This window comes from Adiantum capillus-veneris, chromosome 22, assembly GCF_014529385.1.
Source record: "Adiantum capillus-veneris isolate H3 chromosome 22, ASM1452938v2, whole genome shotgun sequence".
In the NCBI taxonomy this organism is placed as follows: domain Eukaryota; kingdom Viridiplantae; phylum Streptophyta; class Polypodiopsida; order Polypodiales; family Pteridaceae; genus Adiantum; species Adiantum capillus-veneris.
In genome coordinates, this window is record NC_140952.1 from 114,696,629 (window position 1) to 114,721,438 (window position 24,810).

The following is a 24,810-nucleotide window of genomic DNA, read 5'->3' on the forward strand; positions in this document are numbered from 1 at the left end:
AGACATATCACAGACCTGAAAACCAACTTTCTCAATGCCCTGACAAGGTACTGCATGAGAGCAATATGAAATACCACCACTTTGATTTGTGATCACTGATGCAACGAACCTGAGTAGAGGGGCACATAAAGCATTTCAATGTGACATCTCCAAGGCCCCTGAAAGAGACACCCTTTTCCCTCCCCTAACTGTTCTGACTTATGAGGGTACTTTCATCATATATCATGGTGAACAAAGGGGGTAAGTTCAGTCCCCCACCTCAATCCGTTTAAAAATATTGCCAAAAAAAAAAGGCGGGGCTGAAGCCATTCAAGGACAGCAATGCCTGTCTTTACAATTCAAATGTCTAGCCATATTGACATGAAACAACAATATTGCAATCCAAAAAACAGTCTGATACAAAACAAAGTGTACAAAGTTGGGCATTCAATAGCCTCCAAATAATAAGTACACAACCTCAACAACTGGAAGTAATGGCAGTCACCCCTGTTTCATTGCCCAGATCCCCTTTTGCACCACTACTTGGGCCTTGAATAATATCCCGAAGTTACATCACCTGGATCGGTACAAGCAATGGGCTACCACTGTTTGGTTTATCCACCTCTATGTCACACAGCATCAAGGCTTTTCACACGTGTGTATACCAAGAGTATACCAATCATCATGGATGAAAACGTAGCCTCATCATCCATCTCCTTTCGCCCCACTACTTGCCACACAACATCAAGGCCTTCACTGAATTGCATATTGGTGGCTACAAAATACTGTCGGACAAACCTGTACATAACCCAAATTTGTGGCACCCAGATTTACTGTGTAGTTTGATCAAGTCATCCATAGGTCATATATTTACAGACAGCAAACTGAGTACAAAAGAATTGATTTGAAAGCCTGACGAAGAGCTCTTCATTGCAACTGACTTGCTCACTGGTAACATCCTAAAGATGCCATCACACTTGTAAACCGCAATCACTTAAAACTTGTCATATCCATAAACTTCAACAGCAGAAAGATCCTTGGGCGCACGCCCATGGTATATCTCTAGATGATTGATAGCTTGGTGAACCAAATTGTCTAACGAGGGCTGTTGCGCAACATGACAAGTCTTTGCAAATTTCTTCAATGCTGGTAAAGGCTCTGCTTTGGCAAGTGCTTCACTCTCTCCTGAATGCAAGGCAAGATTGCACATTAGAATCACCGCATTAACCTGAACATCCCCTTTATTCAAGAAGATCAGCTGTACAAGAGGACTGGCCCCCGAAGCATCAACTATGGCTTTTGAGTGCTCCTTATGTAGAAAATTCTCCTTACACACAAACTTCACCAAAGCTGCCACTGCCTCCGCGACAACTTCTTCTGGACCTTCAAGTTGCCTTACTAGTGGCTTGACAACTCTAGTCTCTCTTACTGGAAACGTGCGAGACAAGCATCCAATTGCCCTTATGCATGCAACCTGCAAGTCAGGACTTCCTTCCTCCACTAAACGCAAAAGCTGATCGACCACAGCTTTGGCTGCTGGTGAGGTCATTTTAAATGATGCTCTTCTAAGTTCAACATCATTTTCCGCAACAGAAGCTATCTCCATCACAGCCATCACAGAGTTATATTGCACCGACCCGCTTGCTTTCTCCATCAATGTAGCGAAGCACAAAAGGGCCTTGGTTTCTGTTATACTTTTACACGTTTTAGGATTGCCTTTGGCAAGCTTCCACAACGCACGTGCAACCTCTGCCTTCAGCTCAGCCTTCAACAAAGGATCTGCATTATCTCTTTCTCTCCTGTTGAGCTCGCGTTGAGACAATCCTTTCCCATTATCAGGAGGCTTTCCCACCATGTTCCTGTTTAGGTCCATAGGTCTAATGGGTGCTACCTGAGACTTTGAGAAGTTGTCTACTTTGAGAAAACCATTTGAGATGCTGGAAGGTTTGGGAACACGACTCATAATGTGTTCTTGTTGTGTGGCAGAAGCAGTAGCTACCTTGCTAGCGGCCATGGTAGTCATGAGAGTATGCATGTTGACAGCAGGCTTTGCTTTTTCAAGGTCCTCCAACGACTCACCAAGAAGCGCAACCAATGATCGCACCACAGACTCCTCCAGAAAGAGGTCTTGCTGTGAAGGATCTGAGTGTAGCATCTCTGCTATTGCCCATGCCATTGCAGCTTGAATCTTCATAGGTGCATTGTAAAGCACCTTTACTGACACCGGGACAACTCCACATGCAACCATTTGCTTCACTACATTCTCATCTCTTGCCATGAGACCGAGCGTGCGAGCTGTCATTTCTCGCACCTCCAATGTCCCATCCTGTAAAACTTTAAGCAAAGGAGGTACTGCTTCCTCTTCGACCATCATCTTCATGAATCTTTCATTATTCTTTGCATATCCATTGAGAGAGATCACGGCATCATTTCTCTCTTCATCTGATCCTCTATGCAGAAGACCAATCTGATTCCAGCAGAAGCATAAAAGAGGTTCATTTGATGTGATGGGTGGCATGCCCCCGATGCCATCTGTCCTATTATCCCCCATTGCGGAGATGGAGAGAAACCATGTGAGATCAGCAAGAGAATTTTCCAAGAGAACATTTACCCGCTTGAAGTCATGTGCAGATGTGATGGTGATGACGCGCCTGATCATGCCCTTGCGGCTACACTTTTTCACAAGCATCAACACCTTGCCCAGAGATTTTTCGAGCTCTTGAAGCATTCTGTGGAGCGGGCGAGTATAGAGGGGCACACCTGCACCACTCTCGAGGCGTGCAACTGCACGCAGAAGCATAGCGATCTTCTCTGCTCTGCCCGTAAGCTCGAGGCACTCACTTTTAAAGGAGCCCGCCTCGCTTGCCAGGCGACGAACCCCATCTGTAAGCTGAATGGGCACAGTCAAGATGTCTTCGAGCTTCTCAACTTTGGCCATTTCTGCTGCAATATGTGTGTCTGTTGTGCGCAGGCAAAGAGAAAATTAGAAGGTAAGAGAGCGATGAAGGCGAGCTTGCCGGGTCAAGGAAGCGTTGTTCACAGATTGCAGAACTCGGTCAAAGCGAGAGAGAACTCTGAGCCTGTGGATGAATTAGAATTGGGGAGACCCCTCGCTGTACAGACGGTAGGCCTAGGGGCGGCCTTTGAAGGGAACGCCGATATTAAATGACCTACAACTTCAGCTGATGATCCGAGACTTTCCCACATGAATTCCTTGAGGACTAGGCCTATTTACTTGGGATGGTGACAAGCCCATTTGATGGCATCAAGTGTGTGCAAGTCGGGCGCGGGGAGCGAGGGCATCTTGGTCGAACACATGGCGAATCGCATGGCGTCACGGGGGGCGGAGTTGCCTGCTGCAAGATGTAAACCCGAGCGTATCAGGGGGCTGCGGAGTGCTGACATGGCAGGGTGATGAGGCAGGCCACGGTGGACGAGGTGGGGCTAGACGAAGTGGGGGATGATGACAGGGCTGGGTGACACGTCATGCAATTCAAAAATGCATGGTTGGGGGCTGCGGAGGTAGTTACACCAGGGTACTACGACGGTTCTCCATGCATGCTCCGTAGGGACGCGAGGGAAGAGCCTTGAAGGACTGCCATTGCCAAGACTCAGATTGCTAGGCAAAGCTGCATCCACACCTCCATGCTGTAGAGCAATAGGGCTTGTGGGCTCTTGCAAGCCTGCAAAATCTCAAATCCCAAATGTCGTAAATCACTAGAATAAGCAGTTTATGCCAGTATCTCAACAAGAAGAGTCAAGAATCACAATATCTTTCAATGCATACATATTATGAACACATATGCTGAGAACCGATGTCCACTATCATACATATATTATGGCAAGGATACCAAGATAGGTAACTCCAACAATCTAATCCACCTTGCACTAGATAACCCACCCGCGAGTCTTTGGATTCAAAAAAACCTCACGTATGATCCTCACAAAAGGCTTATAATAACACGACTATAGTCAAGTCCCCAAAATGACTATCTTCTAGACCAAGTCTAAAAAATGGCCACAAGTGCCATGCTAGCCAAGATGGCTCCACAAATGCGTACATAAGCAGTATCCATAAGAACAAGCATTAAAGTAATCAACAATGCACATAAGCAAGCGCAATCAACCATACATTTGCTCAAAAAACATGATCTAAATGCATATGTCTTCTTCACAAGCCACATATAAATTTATGTTATGTAGAAGATGTGAGACTATAGGTTTATGACCTGAAAATACCTCCTTAGGAGTGATGCCGTCCATCGCTTTTGTGAGAGAGCGAGTGAGAAAATATAGTATTTAGCTACCACTTCACCCTAAATGAGGAAGGGAGAGAGGCGGTTGGTGTTTAACTTGACTTGTCCATTATAGAGAAGATCATACTTCTTAGCAAAAAAATATACACAAATATTTATAGAAAGTATCAAGTAATACTTTGATCCACCAAGTGAATCAATCCCCATAGGACCTACAAGATTAGCATGAACCAACTTCAAAATATGAGAGGCATAAGAAGTGGCTTCTGTTGAAAATGAATCCCTTTCTGTTTCCTTTTGCACATGAAGAACAAACATGATGAGACTTGTGAAACTTGGGCAAGTAGATAACCATATCCCTGGAAACAAGATGTTGCAAAGTAGCAATGGGATATAGCCAAAGAGAGTGTACCAAGTCTTATCATCTATGAGAAGGAGAGAATGATTGATGAAAATGTGACTCTTGTAGCTTCAAACCAAAAGAGAAAAACTAAATACGATACAAGCCACCTTCTTGATAACCACGAGGCACAATAGAGACTCAGATTCCTTCTATCAATCATTTCATCATCAAGGTAGACTTCTAGATCTTCAGAAGTTTCTTTAGAGATGAAGAGAGGGTCGTTGAAAGCTTAGGGACGTGTTTCACAACCCTTCATTTAGAAGTTGCTTTGGAGATGGAGAAGAGGCTCGTTGAAAGCTTAGGGACATGTAGCACATCATGAAAGACTACTTTTTCAAGAGAGATGTTTTCAACCATAAGCAAGGTAGAATCATCACCAATGTGAACTGACGACAAGATAGTTGGATAGCTCTCATGCTGTGAGAACAAGGAGACATATGAGAAGACACCCCACTATCACCAATCCACTCACTCTTGGCCATAACCTCAAGGTCTGGTAGAGTGGGTGGAGCAATCACCACAAAAGAGGATTCACTAGGGGAGAGAGAGCTAGAAGACGGAGAGGTGCAAGCAATGTATGAAACCTTTGCAATTTCTCCTTCTTTGGACTCATCTTTACCTTTATCATTTTTAAAATCATTGGATTTTGCTTTATTTAGCTTCTCAACACGTGTTGTTGAGGGGAGTGTTAGAGCTTTACGTTCACCTTCCAAATGCTTTCACTCGTGCTTATGGCTTTCTCAAGTGCACTTAGGCCCCTGGTTGTGGGTTGGCCCCCCTTACACCCTTGTAGTAGGGATTCGAAGCACATATAGAGTTTGCACTAGACATTTTGCCCATTTTATTTGCTACTTATACTTTTGTGGATTTTCTATGTGTAGTTATTTTCAAAGGTTTTGCCCGACAACCCAAAGTTGACGCACTATATCGGTGCGGCCCCCAATCCACTCAGTGGTCATCTTGTATCATTTGCCTTTGGAGTTATTGAGTTGCTAGCTTCGCCCCTCTCTCTCTCTCTCTCTCTCTCTCTCTCTCTCTCTCTCTCTCTTCTTGAGTTTGTATTTCTCTTCTGTTGCACACTTTGACAGTTGGTACATTGGAATCTTTGTGACTAGCCCCCCCAAAAGTCTTGGCATCCTCGACACTATGTCTACAATGACGAGGCCAATAGTGTGATGGTGTCCTTGCATCGCCACAAAGTGACATTGCAATGTTGGAGGGGATCTATGGTTGAAAATTGACGTCGCTTGTCAGCAAATGTTGCAACCATTGATCACAATGTGAACTATGTGCGAACTCGAGTGAAGTTAAGCCTCAGTTGAGCTCGTTGTGAACTAAATGCAAACTTCACTGCATTTTGGCGGTGTGGACTTTTGGTAAACTTGAAGTGAAATAGGTGTAAATTAGGATTCCGGGCATGGCAAAATTACTCCACAAAATGCCTCCCATCTCTTTTATGCATCAAATTGTGTGTGCCAACATAATGCTACATTGGCTTTAGGGTTGGGATGTCGTAAGGTCCCCCCGCCAAGGTATTGAATGGTCTAAGATCAACGACAATGTGGGATTGTAGATCCCCTCCAACAAGGAGGTATCAAATAGTGGCGAGGGTGTCATTTTTCCCACCCCAAAGGATGAACAGTCGAGGATCAACGATGATCTAAGACCGTAGATACCTTCCGAGAAGGAGGTATCAAATAGTGTCGACTCGCAAGGGTGTCCTCGACGGTGTGATGCTCGATCAATGTTAATCCACCTTATGTCACTTAATTTATCACTCCTCAGAACTATTTTCTTGGGATGGTGAAAAGCCCATTTGATGGCATCGACGATGCCCAAGTTGGGCGCGGGGAGCGAGGGCATCCCCGTCGAACACGTGGCGGGTCGCATGGCAGCACGGGGGGACAGGGTTTCTTGTTGCAAGACGTAAACCCAGGCGCGTCGAGGGGTTGTGGAGTGCCGACATGGCGGGGTGACGATGTAGGCCACGGTGGATGGGTGGGGATGATGGGGGAATCCATGTGCCACGTGTCCGAGCATCACTAGGGCGGGGAGGGGACGACTAGTACCTCCTCGAGGTTAGTACCTTAGTTAGTACCTCATACCCTCGGGGCCAACGGTAAAGTTCAACCAAAGGAGCGTTCAATGCCCACTCGCTGTCTCACTCTCTCTGAGGCTCTCTAAGGCGCTCACTAGCTCTTCTCGTGGTAGGAGGGGTTCTCCTACTCCGGGTATCGTTTGCAAGCAGGACACGAGGTGGGGCTAGGTGGTGTGAGGCAGGTGTCGAAGGCTAAGTGTCATTGCTAATGGAAGGTGGAAAGACGACAAGGAAGGCAAAGGGTGGTGGCATACGGGGTGCTTATTCCACGCCCCCCCCCCCCAAGGCTGCAAAAGGGGGAACCTGTAGTGGGAGAAGCGAAGCTTGATCGCAAGTAATAGGGAGAGGGTTCCCTTGCTATGTTTGGCATGGGGTTGCCATTATGGCTTGCTTTTTGACATGGGCTCCCTTTTTGCAGGTGATGATCCATGAGAAGGAGGACCTTTCATCATAGAGAGGGGAGGCAGACATGCCGGATAGTGAGCAATTAAGGGTTTGGGGTGTTTCTCAATTAGCCTAGGTTTAGGGCACGAGGCGGGCATGTGATTCTCACTCTTACACAAACCACGTTGCAGGTCACGACAGAGATGGTGGTGTCCGAGGAAAGGGAGGAGGATGATCCCCCTCCCACTCCTCCTATGAAACAGAACCCAAGTAAGCAGGGGGGGTAAGGGTGAGAAGCAACCTCCTGCACAACAAAGAAACACGCGAGCTCAAAGCCTAACGCAATCCAAAAAAAAATTAAAGTTTTGTGAGGATAGGCATGCGATGGCAAGTCTTGATGCTAGAGATGACATTGAGGCCACTGTCTACCAAAATCAGGTATGTCCGAGTTTACACTTATCATGGGAATGCTCATTGAAATCTGTTTCTGATTACTGTAGGGTGCTGAGAAGGAGAAAGAAACAAACGTCCAAGTATTGCACGAGGCCACTAAGAAAATGCAGGTATGTTTGGGTTTACGCCTACATTGGGGTGTGCTCTAACTGTTGCTCTTTATGCAGTTTGTTGAGAAGGGCAAGAAGACAGTCATACTTTCGGACGGAGACGGGTCTCAAATGCCGCACGAGGACCCCGCTGTTGTGGAGTTGGTGACAAAGGGAGGGGTGCAGGTACGTTCACCTTCTCCAGCTCGGGCTCACCTAGGTTTACATGTTGGGTCCATGTTTGCACGTCGAGCTTGCCCAGGTTTTCATGCCATGCCGAGATTGACCGGGTTTATCTGTCAAGTCTGTGGTGCTAAAAGGTTGCATTTCATGGCTTCCCTTTATTAAGTGGGTTGATCCCAAGGTTTTGTTTGTGGGTAGAGGTTAAACCCAAAAGGTTGATGAAGGCCCAGATGGAAAATCTAGACAAGAACAAGCTATGTTGATGTGGATGAATTCTTTAGATACACTCATCCTTGCAACATGGTGACATGTGCGGACATCAAACAAATCCTCCATGCATCGCTTCTTCACCATTGGATACACAGGAAGGTGATATAGGTCACTCCGCGACCCTGGAACATGCCCTTTGTGACCTCCAAATATCCGTATGGTGACCTTCTATGTGTCATGTCATGGAAAAACCACAGAAACCATGAAGGGGAATCCACACTTCTTGGATGTGCAACATCGCCGACGCTCTTGGCCATTTCTTCGCGCGTCGCCCCATCAATGGCGCACAAATTTCCATTCTGTTTGTACTACCCAATTTAGTCTAACCAATCGAGCTTCGTGGTTGAGAACTACACTATCTAATGTTGTTTGAACATCAGCAAAGCTCACTGTGTGATGCTCAATAAACACTTCACTCTTGGTAGCTTTCTCACCGCTATCATGTAAACCCAGGCACTGTGTCACATCTCGCGTCTGCCTATGTCCATCCTCCAAAGCTAAAACTGTAGCACAAGAGCAAAGGTCAAGGACCTCGTTTGCAAATTCAATACCATGCATCCTAATGTTGGTGCACCATATTTCTGCGATTGCTATCCCGGTTGTGGTCCAATCAAGATGTTCACTTGTGTGGCATGAAAACACAATCCTTTCCCAATCTTCTATGCATGGAATCCTCTTTCCCGTGGTATTGACAAGATACATATCACCATCTTCATTGGTGACAGTGTGTGATGATGCTTGGATTCTTCCCCATTCTCTCAAGTCCAAGAGGCCCCGTTTGTTCACTGCTTTGAGAGAATCTATGGTCGGTCCTTGCCCTTTTTGTATGGAAGCAATCATCAAGCTGTATGCTTGTCTATCAAAGGCAAAATACCGATTAGATGTAAATGCAAAAGCATCTATGCATGGTTGTTGAGCCATTTCAAACAAATCTTGCATTTCGTGGCTATCGCTAGAGTCTCCCCCATCCATCTCCTTATTAGAGGTGCTATACATTTGATACATATCAAGAGGACCTTGTTGCCCAAGCATCTCGTTTGAAGAATCTATCCAATGTGGCTGTTGCTCAACAGTCATTCAAATCCCAATGACAAGCCATCCCTTCCATTGTTGCTCTTATTCGTTGTCTTGCCCAGGTTTACAAAGACTTTTCCACCTCTCCACAACTATCCAATCATGAAGCCATGGCAAGAAGATCACCATTTCTCCCATTTTTGCACTGCAATACCCTAACTTGCCCGGGTTTACAAGAAAGAGCTCAATTGTGGGTGGTTGTGGAGAGATGTCGATTCTTCACGATGAATGCAACTTGGCAATCCAAAGCAGGAACAGAGGCTCAGTGTTAACCCTCACGGCTCACGGACACCCTATTACCTATGACGGACGTTGTAACCTACGGCGGACATTGTATTATTTATTTGGTAGAGTCAGGTACCGGGCATTGTATTATTTATTTGGTAGAGTCAGGTACCGGGCTTGTCGGTCCAATAGGAAAAGGGTAAGAGTGATCGCCGATGAGAGGCGCACTCTAGCTGGAACATTCAAGGGATTAGTTGGCTAAGCATGGGAGCCCAAGTGTGAATGGGGTGAGCTCATATAAAAGTCAACTAAACCTAAAATTCACTCATTCTCTCATTTGTGCAATAGAAGAGTGCTCCATCTCCATCCCCATCTTCTTCTTCTTCACCTCCTTGTGTGTGTGTGTGTGTATGTGTGTGTGAGAGAGAGAGAGTGTGTGTGTGGGCGATCAAGCATTACGAAGGCACGACGGCGGCGGCGAAGCGGTTGAGCGCGACGAAGCAGCGGCTCCTTCTTCTTCGCGGCGAGGAATCCTCCACGAAGCAAGCGTAGAGCGGTGAGTGACACACCATCGCGAAAGGTAAGGAAGGAGTGTGTGTGTGTTGAGAAGAGAGATTTGGTGTTATACTATGTCTTTTTTTTTGTTAATGGAGTTTTCAAAGGTTCTGTGTTTATTTTCTGTGTATTAAGGTAGTTAGTTTTCTTTGTTAATAGAGATTTCAAAGGTTCTGTGTTTATTCTCTGTGTATTAAGGTAGTTAGTTTTCTGTATACAGTAAGTAGGAAGTAGATTAGTGAGAGTTAATAGAGTGTGTTAGTGTGTAAGAGTAGGTATATTAGTTAGAAGTAGGTAGATAGAGTGTGTGTGTGTGCTCTCGGGCAGGCCGCGGCGACCTTATCCTTTTAAAAAAATTAAAAATTAAAAATTAAAAATTAATTTTTTTAAAAAATAAAAAAAATAAAAAAAATTTAAAGGTAGGACCGGGATCGAGAATATCTCCCAGACCCAAGCCCAAGCTCACGCTCATGCCTAGGCCTCAATCGCCTTTTAAAAAAACGAATTTTAGCTTCACACGTAGCTAAAAAACGATTTTTTAGGACCAACGGAACGTCAGATGCCCGAAAATTGTGTTATAAAGCACACAGTGACCCTCTAAGTGATACGCTCGTTTCAAGCTATCACACACTTTAATTAAAAAAAACAAACATTAAAAACGTAAAAAACACGAGTGGAAACGGACACTTAAAAAAGGTAAGCGGTTAACCTTCGAGGTTATTCGCCGACACTTGTAGGGCACCCAAAGCACATGTATCTACGCTCTGGTCGTGTGCTAGAGTCCGAACAACTAGCTAGTGCTTCGATTTACGAGGGTACTCACTATCCTTCCACGCTAGGGCCTACGCCCTCGGCGGGGACCCAAGGTAGTGCAACCCAAGACCCAAATATAGCGGCTAGCGACTCTTCCTCTGACTACGATATTATGGAAGAGCATCTTACACAAAGCCCCGGGGGAACAAATGAAACCATACCTAGCTGGGCCCAACAACCTGGAACTAGTGTTTTTAGCCGTTTGATGGAAACTTTTAGTAGAGCTACGCGCTCTGAACCTATGGCTAGTGAAGTAAACGAAGGGGGTGGGGAAGTAGAATCACCATTCACATCTCCTGTAGACCCCACACTCCCTCAGAGTGTCCACGTGGACATTCTACCTACCTCATTTAATGAGGGCCCTACCGAGCTACCACCTTCCAAAGTCGCCTCTAAGGTAGCGGTGACTAAAAGTCAAAACACGGGAAGCAACATTGCATCCACCTCACGGCAACCCTCTAGTACACCAAGTTTGGACGGGGTATTTCTCAATGAAAATTGGGAATATACCCTACACACGGAGACTTTGACCGACCTATACATGGGCTACACATACCATGTGGGTTGGTTAGAAGTTGTACAATCCACATCTAGTGCCACTAGTCTGGAGGAACAACAACACATGATCTGCAATGTCATCCATAGGATTATCCAGTCCGAGAGGCACAATCGAGGAATAAACATACCTTCGACGGGTCCTATGCGATTTTTAGAGACGGGCAAAGGGAAACAACCCACTCTATCACAAATGGAGACTCCCCTAGTGAGTCCCATCGATCCCCCATATGTTGTTTCGCCAGGGGTCTCAATGCAATCTGAGCCCACAAGTGATAGCTTTACTTTTCCAAGTCTAGCTCATCTTTCCGTTGATGACACCACGGCTACCATGCCTACCCCAATGATGGGCATGCCAAGAAACACGTTGTTGAGCCAACAGAGGATCACACCCACATTTTTGCTCACACTCATCATTTTGTAACCATTGATTGTAATAAATGTCTTTCCGACATTAATTTTGATTTGAGCCATTCATTAAGTAACGGGACTCAATTGAGTTTCCAGCTTGTAATCCCGAAGTAATTTCACTTGCTGATGTAATTAGTTAGAGATGTTCTCACCTCCAAGGCTGAGGTATATAAGCCAAAGTTTTTGTAACCTAAAGGAGGAGATTATTAATCAAAGTGAGTTTTTTGAGCGTCGTGACTGTGTCTGAGAGAGAGAGAGAGAGAGAGAGAGAGAGAGAGAGAGAGAGAAAGAGAGAGAGAGAGAGAGAGTCTTATCTACTTGCTACGCGAGCTACGGAGCCGCCATTGGAGAAGCGACACCGCCATTGTGTTAGCAACGGCGAGAGCTACGCATAGATACCAAGAGTGCGCGCTATCGGCTTCTATGTGTGGTAAGTTCCTACGAGCTTCGGTGTGAGTTTTCTTCCAACTCGTGTGTCTTAATTGAGCGTGCAGCATATCTATAGAACCACAACGAGTAGAGCTACACATTAGTACCATCGGGGTCAAGTTTCGGTCACCTGTATATTTCGGCCTGTCTTCATACGCGTTTACCGCATGGAGTGGTTATAGGTTGAGTTTGCAGTTCAAGTCTTTAAGGTGTTGTTCTTACCTAGTGTATAGACTTCCCCTTGAGTTTGAGATCGATTCAATGATTCTAGATCTTGTTTCGTATAGCATTCATTCGTAGTACGGATTTCAGTCACTTGCGTATTTTAGAACTTAGATTTGATTTCCTTAGTAGTGATTGTCATTAGAAGGTCGAGTAGGTGATTTGACACCCACCTAGTTGTTTCCATGCGCCTGTGGGTCAAGCTCCGTCCTCGTCTGACAAATTCTGTTGTTGGTTGAGTTCTCGCTATTTAGCTTCCGCTAGCGGCATAACCGCCTTAACATTTGGCGCCGTTGCCGGGGACGAGAGCCCTAAGTAGGTGACCTTAGACTAATCCTACAAGGTGAGTCGTATAAACTACTTTGTATACTTTAGTTAGAAAAGATCTAGGAGTGGTGGACTCCGAAGATCTCGAGAGATACTAGGAAGTGGGGTATTCCTGGGTCTTCCATGTTGACAGTATTTTTAGTTTAGCTTAGATTTGTTTGTTGTTTTGTTGGTGTTGAGTAGTTGTTGATAGAAGAAGAATTTGCTAGTCCGTGAGTGGCAGTGGATCTCTTTAAAATCACAATTACCAAACCCATTTTATGATTAGGAATAGCTTAGGTAGGACTTCATTTGATTTTGATCTAGAGCTAGTAATCATTGGAGTATTTGCTTGATATGGTTGATTGCATGTTAGATCACTAAACCGTCGAGTTAGTAGTGAAACTTGCAATAAACAAAAGTCAGAGAAATTTTTTGTGTATCTGGGAGTTGCTGAGCACTTGAGAAAGCTTTAGGAAGGATTCTATGCCAAAAAACTGGAAATCTGTAACTTTAGACATCATACGCGTATGATGTCTTAATGACCAAACAGAGACCAAAACAGAAATTTTGACTTTACCAGAGTGTTCAAAAAGGGGGGTTATACCCTAATTTCAACTTAAAACAAGAGCATTAACACTCAAAGAAACCCAAAAAGACAAGTCGGAGTCCAAGAAACGCAAAGAATAGGAAATTTTGGATTCAGATCTTGTTTTTACATTCAAACCTGACAAAAACACTTGAAACTCAATTATAAACATTGGAGAAGGCTTAAAACCAAGAATAGTCAAAATCTGGGACAAAAGACATCATACGCGTATAATGTCTTTTAGCACATCCACTGCTTATTTTTTATATCTGACCTGACAAGATTGTTACAAACACTGTAGAAAGCATAAATATCAAGTCTTGACCCAAATTGATGAAAAAGACATCATACGCGTATGATGTCTTTGACCTAATTTTGGACATATTTTGATACTTTGCCAACACAGATCCATTGTAATAGCTGTCTAGAGGTTATATTTCAAGTTTCATCCCATTTGGATCACAATTGACCCAAAACAAGTTAAAAGCGGAAAATTGCCAAGAAAAGCCTAAATTAGCCATAACTTGCTCAAACAGAGTTCAAACTGAATTTTGTGAGTGGACAGAGCATAAGGGGGCTACTGAGAGTGAGCATAACCAAAATAGTCCAAATCTGTGAAAAAAGTCATCATACGCGTATAATGTCTTTTTCAGCATAACTGCAACAAAATTCTCACTTGATGAAACAGAAGTTGTCCAACTAACAAGATTAAACAATTGACCAAGTATCAATCAGTTTGGATCAATTCTGACCACAAAAACTTGGGAAAACAAATTGCCGAGACGGAAAAGTTAAAGTCCTTTAGGGGAATTGATGAATTTGAGATCGGGCAGGAATCTCCAGAATAACCAACCAAAACAAGGGGAACAAGCAAGTGTCATATCAACCGAGGGAAGTGTAAACCAAAGTTGGGTGCAACCATTAGAGCCGATCTTTGAAGGAAGTGTTTCTGATACTTCTTCGGAGAGATCTTACGAGATTTTCACCGAACACTTGGAACACTTGAACCTGAACAACAGAGAAAATATGGCAGCAGGACCATCAAACCCTTCCGCCACAATGAAGCTATTGTTCATAAAATACCAGTACGACAATGAGCAAGGTGCCAAGATCTACAAAGATGGAATGGACCGCTATTGTGTAAAGATAGAAGATAGACCTAGTGAGTTCAAGGACTTAGTGCCTGTGAGCTATAGCGGAGATAGATATCTAGATAACGAGGGTACCATGTACTTCATAGTCCTAAACCCTATCATTGTGGACAAGTGGGGATTGATGGGCACCAAAGCCAAAGTAGATGAAGAACTTGAGGAGAAAGCACCAATAATGAACTTCCCTGATGTGAGGTTAAGAAGAGAGAATGAAACTACAAGGATCAACACTGATAAAATCTATGTGGGGCTATACAAATATAATAATGGGAAGCAAGATCTCTATTATAGATGTGAAGAACCCTACACTGGAGAGTTGACAGACCAAAAAAGACTTTATGTCTTTACCTACACAGAGGGATCGGAAGTGAAAATTGCCGCTTACGACAAGTATGGGAGGCAATACTCAACAATGGGCAAGAAAGAATTAGAGGGATATACATACTTTGGGGGACCACTACATCAGTATTATGTTACTTCTAGCTCACAAAGACCAGCACCAACAAATGGAGTGCAAAACCCAATGACAATAGGAGGACAAAGAATTCAGGCTGCTGACTCTTTCAGTCAACCTCAGTACTCGAAGCCCGGACCAATGGGATCATTACATTCCAGAGAGTCAATGGATACGAATCGAGGTAGTGCAGTTCCAATCCCCACATATACCACTCCAGGTCCAAGGTTCGAAGCGGAACCATCACATTTACCTCCTAGTAGTAGACTCAGGGCAGGGGAACCGACAAGGGTAACCCATGAAGTCCATGATGCTAGAGAAAGCTTTAGCCGGGACACAGGAGCAATGAGATTGGTAGCAGACCATAGACGTATGAGACCATCTCAAGTAGCCAAGTGTATGCCAAAGAAGTATGGTGGTTCAGGAGATCCATATGCACATATGTCACTCTTTAAGCAAGTCTTAAGAGCTAAGCAGATAACAGATTTCCATACACAATACGAGGGATTTGGTCTTACTCTAGAAGGTACGGCATTGACATGGTTTCAACCACTGAACAGAGGGGGATTCCATGACATTGACCATTTGCTAAGAGAGTTTGCTGAGGAATTCTCAAAACGAGGGATTAAGCACAATACGGTCTCACAAATATATGCTTTTAAACAGAGAGAACACGAAAAAGTGAAGGAAGTTTCACTTCGCTTCAAACAATACATTGAGAGATGTCCAGTACGTGAACGACCACAAGATGACAGACTATCTGTTCTCTTTATTGAAGGATTGAGAAACGACACTCTCAAGAAGGACTTGCACTTGAAAGCTTGTACAAGTTTCGAGCAAGTAACGAGAGAAGCATTGTACTTAGTGGATAACTGTACGGTTTATGGAGAGGTGTCAGCGGATACAGATTTTGCATCCAGTAGCTCTTCCTCCGTAGCGAGCGAGACTACCACTAAAAAGAATGTTCAAACAACAACCATGCCAAATGTAGAGCAAATGATAGAAGATGCTCTAAAAAGGATGGCACCATACCAAAAACCATTGCCAAAACCACTGAAATGGTGTGCTATTGAACAAAAATGGACAAACCACCCAACAGAGGAGTGCTATTACAACAAAGGGTATGTAAGGGAGCGTCAGTATGCACCTCCTGCTCAATTAGCACCACCTCAGGTACATCCAGTATCTCGATACCCAACGGGAAATTTACCAGGACCTATGGGGATAGAAAGACCGCAACCGGTATTAGGACAACAACCACCTTTACCAGGAGCAAGACCAGTGGGCATTAGATATGCACCAACCTTAGAGAATCAGGAAGAACAAGCCTTAGTGTCTGTTCAAGCCTATTATGAAGAATCTGGTGCACACATGTCTCCAACTGTGTATTACCCACCAGAAGAACCCAAACAACCAGAACCATGGGGCATGATTGGGAAGGTTGGAACACCAACAGTTACAAGTGCTTCTGATGAAGAGAGATACAATTTGGACGCAATAACATTGATGTTCATAGCTCATGGAGGGTTAAGAGGACAAAGACCATCCTATCCACAAAGGACGAATCAAGTGGGACCAAGACCAGCACTAGGACCCTGTTACAAGTGTGGAGGTGACCATCTGATGAATGTTTGTCCACATACGGAAATCATCAGAATTAACGCTTATTGCATTGAGTGTGGGGTTACTCACTTCATTGAGGATTGTTCAAAGAATCCAAACAAAGTGCAAAAGATGACATTGAATATGCTAGAAACTATTCCTACCAGCAGTGGGTCCGAAAATGAAACTCTGATACCAACGCAAGTTGTTACTAGAGCTCAAGCTAAGAAAACCACTAGAGAACCTGAGAATGGAAAGTTAGCGACTGAAGTGGTTAGTCAAGGACCGCGGAGTCAGAGAAACACATGGAAAGCTAGAAAAGCACGCATGAAGTTGAGAAAAGAACGTGAAGACGCTATTCTAGCTGAGGAACTAAAGCGAACTAAAGATAGATTAGAAAAACTTGAGAGTCAAAACGGGAAACGAGAGATGAGCCCGGAAAGAACGAAACAAAAGAGTATCAAAGAAACAACGAGCTTAAGCTCAGGGGGATCAATGCTAGTCGACAAAGTACACAAACCATTGGACGCACTGATGAGAGCTTACAAAGCTAGGTTAAAGAACAACCAAACACAAGAACAGAGGTGGATGACATACCAAAATGCGGAATTGGAAAAGCAGAGACTTGAAATGTGCCAGAGAATGATCGAGACTGCACAAGACTTATTAGAACCACCAAGAGAAACAATGAATTGTGGAACGGAAAACACAATTCAGCAAGAGACTATCATTTCACGGGTAGCTGAAAAGACTCCCAGTGCACAAAAGCCTGAAAATACACACAAGGATGACCGCATAGTATTGAACACAACCAATCAGGAGATAGAGAGTTTTCATCCAGTCATACAGAGGATTTACGGAAGAGATGAGGATTACAATGAATTTTGGAAACAAGTGAGAGAGGCAAACTTTGCAAACGAGCTAAGTTGCCAAGCTAATCAGACAAATTGGGAAAAGGACATCAGGAATCCTCCCATAGTGGAATTTGAGGCAGGATCTCAAGTGGACTTGGATCTGCAATCTTACTGGGGAGATGGGGGCTCTGTTAGAACAATGGAGAGCAAACCTCATTCACTGAATACCTTACCTTCATACTTAGGAGAGTATGAAGCAAAATCCGAGATTAAGCACTTCCCTCACGAAGAATCTCATCAGAAAAAGTCATGGACTCGCAAGGATTGATAGAGATCTTGTCAACACCAGTGACATGCACTATCACTCTAGCTGAGCTTTTCAGGCTAAGACCACATATGTGGACCACTGTAGGAAAATTCTTGGAGAAATTTGGGATAAAAGACCCAACATCGAGACTGCAAGAGGGTATACAAGAGCTGAGAAAACCACAAAAGAACGCTAAGCCTGTACCCTTAAACAAGGTCGGAGATTATTGCGAAGGTGAAGAGGGGAATACAACCTTACCAGTTGAATTCCAAGGAGTGAACACGATGGCAATACTAGACAGCGGAGCTGGGGTAGCCATTGCTACAAAAGAAATCTGGAAAAAATGGGGGAAACCAGCAATAAAGAAGACTAGGTTGAAACTCCAATTAGCAGATGGACACATGGAGAAACCTATGGGGTTATTAGAGAAAGTCGTAGTAACTTCTTGCGGCATTGAATACGAACATACTTTTGCTATTGTCGATTTTGGCAAGGAGAATAACTATGATATCATACTGGGAAGACCATTCATGAGACAGTTGAAAATGGTCCAGGATTGGGGCTACGATCACATATACCTGAGAAATATGGAAACCACTACACGTGTGAACCTGAGAGACCATAGCTACAAAGATGTGAACCGAACACCGGTAGAGGAGTTTGATTCAGCTACTTTGGCGGGATTCGAATTTCCAGCTTGGTTAGGTAAGCCCAAGGAGTTATGGATGTGTGGAGCCTCGAAATGTGGAAGTCTGAGGCGAGAAGAATATGTTTTAGAAAGGGCTATCGAAGACGAAACTTATATCGGAGAACCCTTTCCAGAGGACACGCTTGAACCATTAGAATGGACACACATTCTAGCAACCCTAGATGTTTGTGCAATTCCGGATGGTCCCACAACGAAATTTTGCGACAAGGACGGGTACGACGTGGTTCCGTACTTCATGCTGAGAACTATACTCGAAAAAGAAACTGAAAAGAACGATACACTGGAAAAGGAAGATGAAGAAGAGGTGTTTCACGACATTCCCGATCATCCAGAGTGGGGAAATGAAGCAGACAACGAGTCAACGGACAATTCAAGCGAAACGAAGAAACTATAACGGATGTCCGATTTTATGATTTTCCGAACCAAACTAAACAACGCCAGAAACGCTATAGAGCAAAGAGAAAAACAAAGGGGGTTAGAACCAATCCGATGCCTAGAATAAGAGGAAAAAATCAATTCCTAATGCTAGTAAAGGCGGAAGATTGTGTTAAGGACAAGATTTCTGGAAGAATGAGAGGCAATGATCAAAAGAGCTTACGAAAAGACAAAAGAAGCTCAAGAAATCAAGTTCAAAGGAATGAAACGAAAACTAAAACAGAAAAATCAGAAAAGAACAAGCGCAACAGAGAACACACGGAGTCCAAGTTAGAACGTAGAAACAAGTACAGAGAGCTCAAGAAAACTCTGAAAGAAGTTTGGACGACAGAAATTGAGAGTGGAGAGGACGAAAACGCCAAAATCAAGGAAAACATGGATGTTCCCTCTCACTACAGGAAATTCACAATAGAGGATAGGAAGGTGGTATTAACCCAACCTATTCGAGAGAGAGGGAGAACGAATCTTATGACGGACCGGAGGATGCAAAAAAAGTTGATTTAGCAGCTCCAGGTGAGACACCTAGACCGGTGTACATAGCCACAGATTTGTCTCCAGGCGAGGAAGAGAGACTTTTGAGTCTTCTCAGAGAGTACATGGATGTGTTTGCATGGTCTTATAAGGACTTAAAGGGAGTTGACCCATCAATATGCCAACACACAATCCCACTAAAACAAGACGCAAAGCCTAGCAGACAGAGACCATACACATATAATGATACGTTTGCTAAGCGAATCAAAGAAGAGATAGATAAGCTAATGGAAGCTGAATTCATATACGAGATTGAACACACCGATTGGGTATCTCTGATTGTGGTGGTACCCAAGAAGAACGAAAAACTCCGAGTGTGTGTCAACTTAAAGAAAGTGAATGTTGCAACAATCAGGGATAATTATCCCTTGCCGATAATTGATCATGTTCTAGAGCATGTATCAGGGAAAACAGCATACTCCTTTCTTGAATGTTTTTCAGGATATAACCAGCTAGCCATAGCACTGGAAGATCAACATAAAACAGCTTTTGCAACGGAGTGGGGAATTTATGCTTATCGGGTTATGCCTTTTGGTCTAACCAATGCTCTCGCAACCTTCCAGAGGCTGATGACACATGCTTTCAAAGAATACTTAAGGTTGTTTCTAGAAATATACATGGATGACTTATGTGTACATTCTCTTCTGAGAGATGAGCATCTAGAACACCTAAGAAAAGTATTTGAGAAATGTAGGACATATCGCATTTGTCTCAATCCTGAGAAATGTGTGTTTATGGTCCGACAGGGCAGAATTCTGGGACATATTGTCTCACAAAACGGAATATCCACGGATCTAGAGAAGATAAAAGTTATAGTGGATATGCCTAGACCAACCAATGCGAAACAAGTACAGAGCTTTATGGGACATTGCGGATATTATAGACGATTCATTTACATGTACGCTATAATAGGCCAACCACTTTACAGGCTAATAGTGAACTTTGAATGGACAGAGGAGTGTGAGGAATCATTCAAGAAATTGAAAGAGGCACTCATTACTGCTCCAGTCTTGAAATCACCAGATTGGGAGAAGATATTCCATGTGCATATAGATGCTTCGCCATATGCAATAGGATGCATTCTGGCTCAGCCAGAAGAAGAAACATGGATTTTCCTATCTGTTACGCCAGTCGACAGCTCAACAATGCAGAGAAGAATTACACCACAACAGAGCGAGAGGGATTAGGAATGATATATGCTGTGAAGAAATTTCGGCATTATCTTCTAGCCAACAAGTTTGTGTTTTTTACGGATCACCAAGCCTTGCTCTACCTAGTGAATAAACCATGCAATACCGGGAGAATAGTGAGATGGTTCATTATCTTACTGGAATTCGACTTCACGGTAGTAGTAAAGAAAGGAAAAACACATCTTAGAGCTGATCATCTTTCGCGATTGACGAATGGAGAAGACCCTATAGGAGTAGATGACGACATGCCAGACGCGTACTTGTTCAACATAGAAATGATACCGAAGTGGTCTCAAAATGTCGTTAGCCTATTAACCTATGGAGGAGAGTTTGATAGAAGAGAATACAACCAAAAACATATTGCTATTCAGCAATCCAAGAATCTTCAATTGGTTGCAGGAAGGTTGTATCAATTGGGAAATGATCATGTTTTACGACTATGCATCAATCCTGAGGAATATAATATATATCTGCGCGAAGCACATGTTCAGGAATGTGCATTTCATTGTTCAAGAAGGAACACATATAGGAATTTGTTACAATTGGGAGTCTATTGGCCAGGAATGAAAGAAAGCGTACATGAATATGTCACTGTATGTATTGTATGTTCATCAAAACCGCCAGCAGAGTATTCGACATTATATCAGATAATGATCGCTCCGGAATGGAGTCAGTATATTGTTGAATATCTCACAAATAGAACTTTCCCAGAAGGAACGTCAAAAGCTCGTCAGAAATCTGTAGAGACAGAAGCTAGAGATTACGCTTTAATAGGAGATCAACTCTATAAGAGAGGTAAAGACAACCAGCTTAGGATTTGCGCATCAGAGTCTGAGTATGTGATAATCCTGGAGCAAGCTCATGGAGGAGTAGGTGGAGGCCATTTCTCAGGTGATAAGACAACAAAACTTGTCTTAGCCGCAGGAATATGGTGGCCAACATTACATATGGACGCTGAGGAATACGTTAAACGGTGTGATGACTGTCAGCGGACCAAAGTACCACTTAAAAGAGATGATATGCCGCTTAGACCAATGATGGGGGCAAGAGCTTTTGCAAAATGGGGGATTGATTATGTCGGACCCATTTCACCTCCTGCATATAAGACTCATGCACAATACATCGTTGTGGCTACAGACTATCTAACAAAGTGGGTCGAAGCAAAGGCAACTCAAAAAGCAGATGCCAGGACCACGGCACAATTTCTATATGAATACGTCTTTGTACGATATGGATTGCCAATAGAAATTGTGAGTGATCGAGGCACACATTTTATAAATGAAGTGATAGAGATCCTTCTAGATGAATTCATGGTAATCCATAGGAAATCAGCCCCGTATCATCCACAAGCAAACGGACAAGCTGAAGCAACAAACAAAACCATATGCACGGTCCTTACGAAGATTGTATCTGAGTCGAGAACTGACTGGGACCAGAAGTTGCATTCAACATTATGGGCATATAGGGTAGCATATAAAACATCAATAGGAACGACCCCATATAACATGGTTTTTGGGCTAAATGCTATCTTACCAATAGAATTCTTGATTTCAACCTTAAGGGTGGCTAAGGATCTAGAGTGGACAGGGCACGAGCTTTCTGATAGAATAGATGACCTGGAAAAGCTAGACGAGCTTCGCCTAAAAGCAGTAGCTTCTATCTACGCTCAAAAAAGGCGACAAAAGGAATTTTTTGATAAGCATGTGCGGACTAAAGAGTTTAAGGTTGGGGACTATGTCCTAGTTTACACTCTGAAACAGCATGCTAAGAAGCTTAAAAAGCGAGGGATGGGACCTCTGGTGATTAAAGATCTATCACCAAGTGGAGCCGTCAAGCTTGCTACATTAGACGGAGAAGAAATGCCCAATTGGATTAGTGGATGCAGAGTGAAAAAGTATCTTTTGCCGCTAACCCAAGACATGCTTCTCAAAATACATCAAGAAAAGCTGCGTGTCCAGAAAAAGAAAAAGATTGTGGAGGAAGCGCAAGCCGAGGCAAAGGAAAGAATGGAGAAAAGAAGACTACTGCGTCAGAAACAGCGCAATGAAGGAGCAATACGAATAAACGCAGTCAGTATAACAGAAATGGATAATGACAAAGAAGAACCCATCATTGAATGCAAAGTAGGAACCAACCAAATCAAAGCCAGAGCACTATTGGATTCAGGAGCTCAAACTAACCTACTTTCACTCAGTTTGTATAGACAATTGACAAATGACACTAAATTACAAACTGCCAAGCAAGAGTTAAAGAGTTACTCTGAGAATTCAATCAAAACTGTCGGATGCACAGTTTTACATATACAGATTAACCAGTATGTGTATCCTCATATGTTTTACGTGGTTGAAGACCAAGCTACACAACATCCATTATTGCTAGGACAACCATGGCAGAAGCAATACAATGCAATGATTGACTGGAGTTCTAAATCAGTGCTTATCAAATACGAAGGTGAAAGTCAATCAGTTAAGTTCACCAAAGGAGCAGAGCCAACTCCAAAGGAAGAATCCAAGAACAAAGGTAAACAACAACCAGAGAAAAAGAAGAAGCAATGGCAACCAAAAGTTTCTATACAACTGGATTGCTCTTCGACGAGGAACTCTCAACATTGGATAAGGAAGACAAGCAATAATATAACAGCTCAACCTTGGGAAAAAACGGAGTCAAAGTTGGTATGGAGACCAAAAAAGGTTGTGCCAGAGAACACAAAGGTGGAAAACAGAGTCTTCAATACCAAACAACAGAGTGATTCCAGACAATCAAGGACAGTGAAACAGATCTGGATTCCAAAGAAGTTCATGACGGCACAAAGCTATAGTAAGCAAATTTGGATCCCAAGGATTTGTAAACAGGAACTCCCTTCAGTACAATCCACGGAAACTCCTAGGTATTTCAAGGCGAGGAAATCAAGACAAAGAACAAAGCAGGTTTGGGTCGCAAAGAGTTTGTGGCAAGCACAAGCGAAGCGGAAGCAGATTTGGATTGTGAAAAAGAACAACAAGGTAAAGAAGAATCCATCTACTGATTCTACTACCGAAGTGCCAAAACCAACCCAAAACCCGACCATCAATACTTCAATCAAACAAAGAGCAGCTTTATTGGAAAGACTGTTGTATCATCGCTCTACAATTGCATTGGGAACTTATGACCCAAACAACTACAATGCTTCGCCCACAGACACTTCATAGTCGTCCGGGAGGACTCAGACTAGGAGGGGGGGAGGTATACAGGTATACAGGAGCTACAAAACAGCTACAAGCGACAAAAAACAAAGAAAAACAAAAATTATATTACAAGGGCAGTGTCTTACATGATTTTGTAATTTTTATGTTTGATTGCGGATATTGATAATATTTATGCCCTTATATACCTTGTTTTGCAACAAGAAGAGATCAAATGATGAATTTGGGTCTCTAGACGTGTAAATATCACTAAATAAGAGTGTTTTTGGAGCTAAAAAGTGGTAATCCAAGTCCAAAAATCACAAATAAGTGTATATTCATATACACAGGGTTACCAGCTATTTATTGTGTATGTTTGGAATTTTTTGGCTTCAATTTTCTATTTTCCTTTATTTTTTATGATTTTCTTAATAAAAGTAAAAGAAAAATTAAAAAAAGCAGGTGAAATGAGATCGGAAAAAAGAAAAGAATAGACGGTGATGGTCCTAATGACAAGGGCAACCCATGGTAAAAATTGGGTACAATTCTGAAAAAGTTGCGGAAAGTCCGAAATGACAGAATTTTGGCAAAGTGGACAGAATTTCTCAGAAAACAGGTCAAACGGAGTCCAAATTGAGAAATTTCAAATCCTAAAGTGCATTTCACGACGAGATAGGAGCACATGTCAAATTTGGTAACAAGTGATCCGGGAAGTCCGAAGTTAAGTATTTTTCACATCACTTTCAAGCTCATTTCCACTATTACCTTCTTGGAGAGAGCAAAGAGCACACAGGAGCACAGATCTTCTACGACCTTCTACGACTGCTACGAGAGCTCAGAGGACACCAGACATGAGAGGTAGACTCGTTGCCATAAGCTTTTGATGCTTATCATTAACTTTTGTCGCGAAAACTGACCAAAACCAAGAAACAAGAGCAGACGGGGAATGGGGTAGAATGCTAGGTAGTGGCACAACCGCCTAACCAAACCTTGCAAGAACTTATAGGTGGGTTACCCTAGTATAGAAGATGGGTTTCTAACACTCAAAGCTCGAGAAAGAACGACTGGAAAAACCCTAGGTCAACAGAGCCTGCAAGAGGCAAACAGGAAAAAGTTGTCGAA

General features: G+C 43.2%; 1 protein-coding gene and 1 pseudogene across 1 annotated transcript; both read right to left on the reverse strand.

Moving 5' to 3' along the window:
• Positions 1-355: 355 nt before the first annotated feature.
• On the reverse strand, positions 356-3,122 carry LOC147430053 (uncharacterized). The gene has a single exon (XM_086496241.1). It carries the CDS (start codon positions 2,915-2,917, stop codon positions 974-976), a length of 1,944 nt encoding a protein of 647 aa, XP_086352367.1. The 5' UTR covers positions 2,918-3,122; the 3' UTR covers positions 356-973.
• Positions 3,123-8,295: 5,173 nt separating this feature from the next.
• Positions 8,296-9,223, reverse strand: LOC147430054 (uncharacterized; annotated as a pseudogene).
• Positions 9,224-24,810: the final 15,587 nt, after the last annotated feature.

Coding starts and splice junctions, on each gene's coding strand:
- LOC147430053 (XM_086496241.1), bottom strand. CDS start 2,917: ATGGCCAAAGTTGAGAAGCTCGAAGACATCTTGACTGTGCCCATTCAG.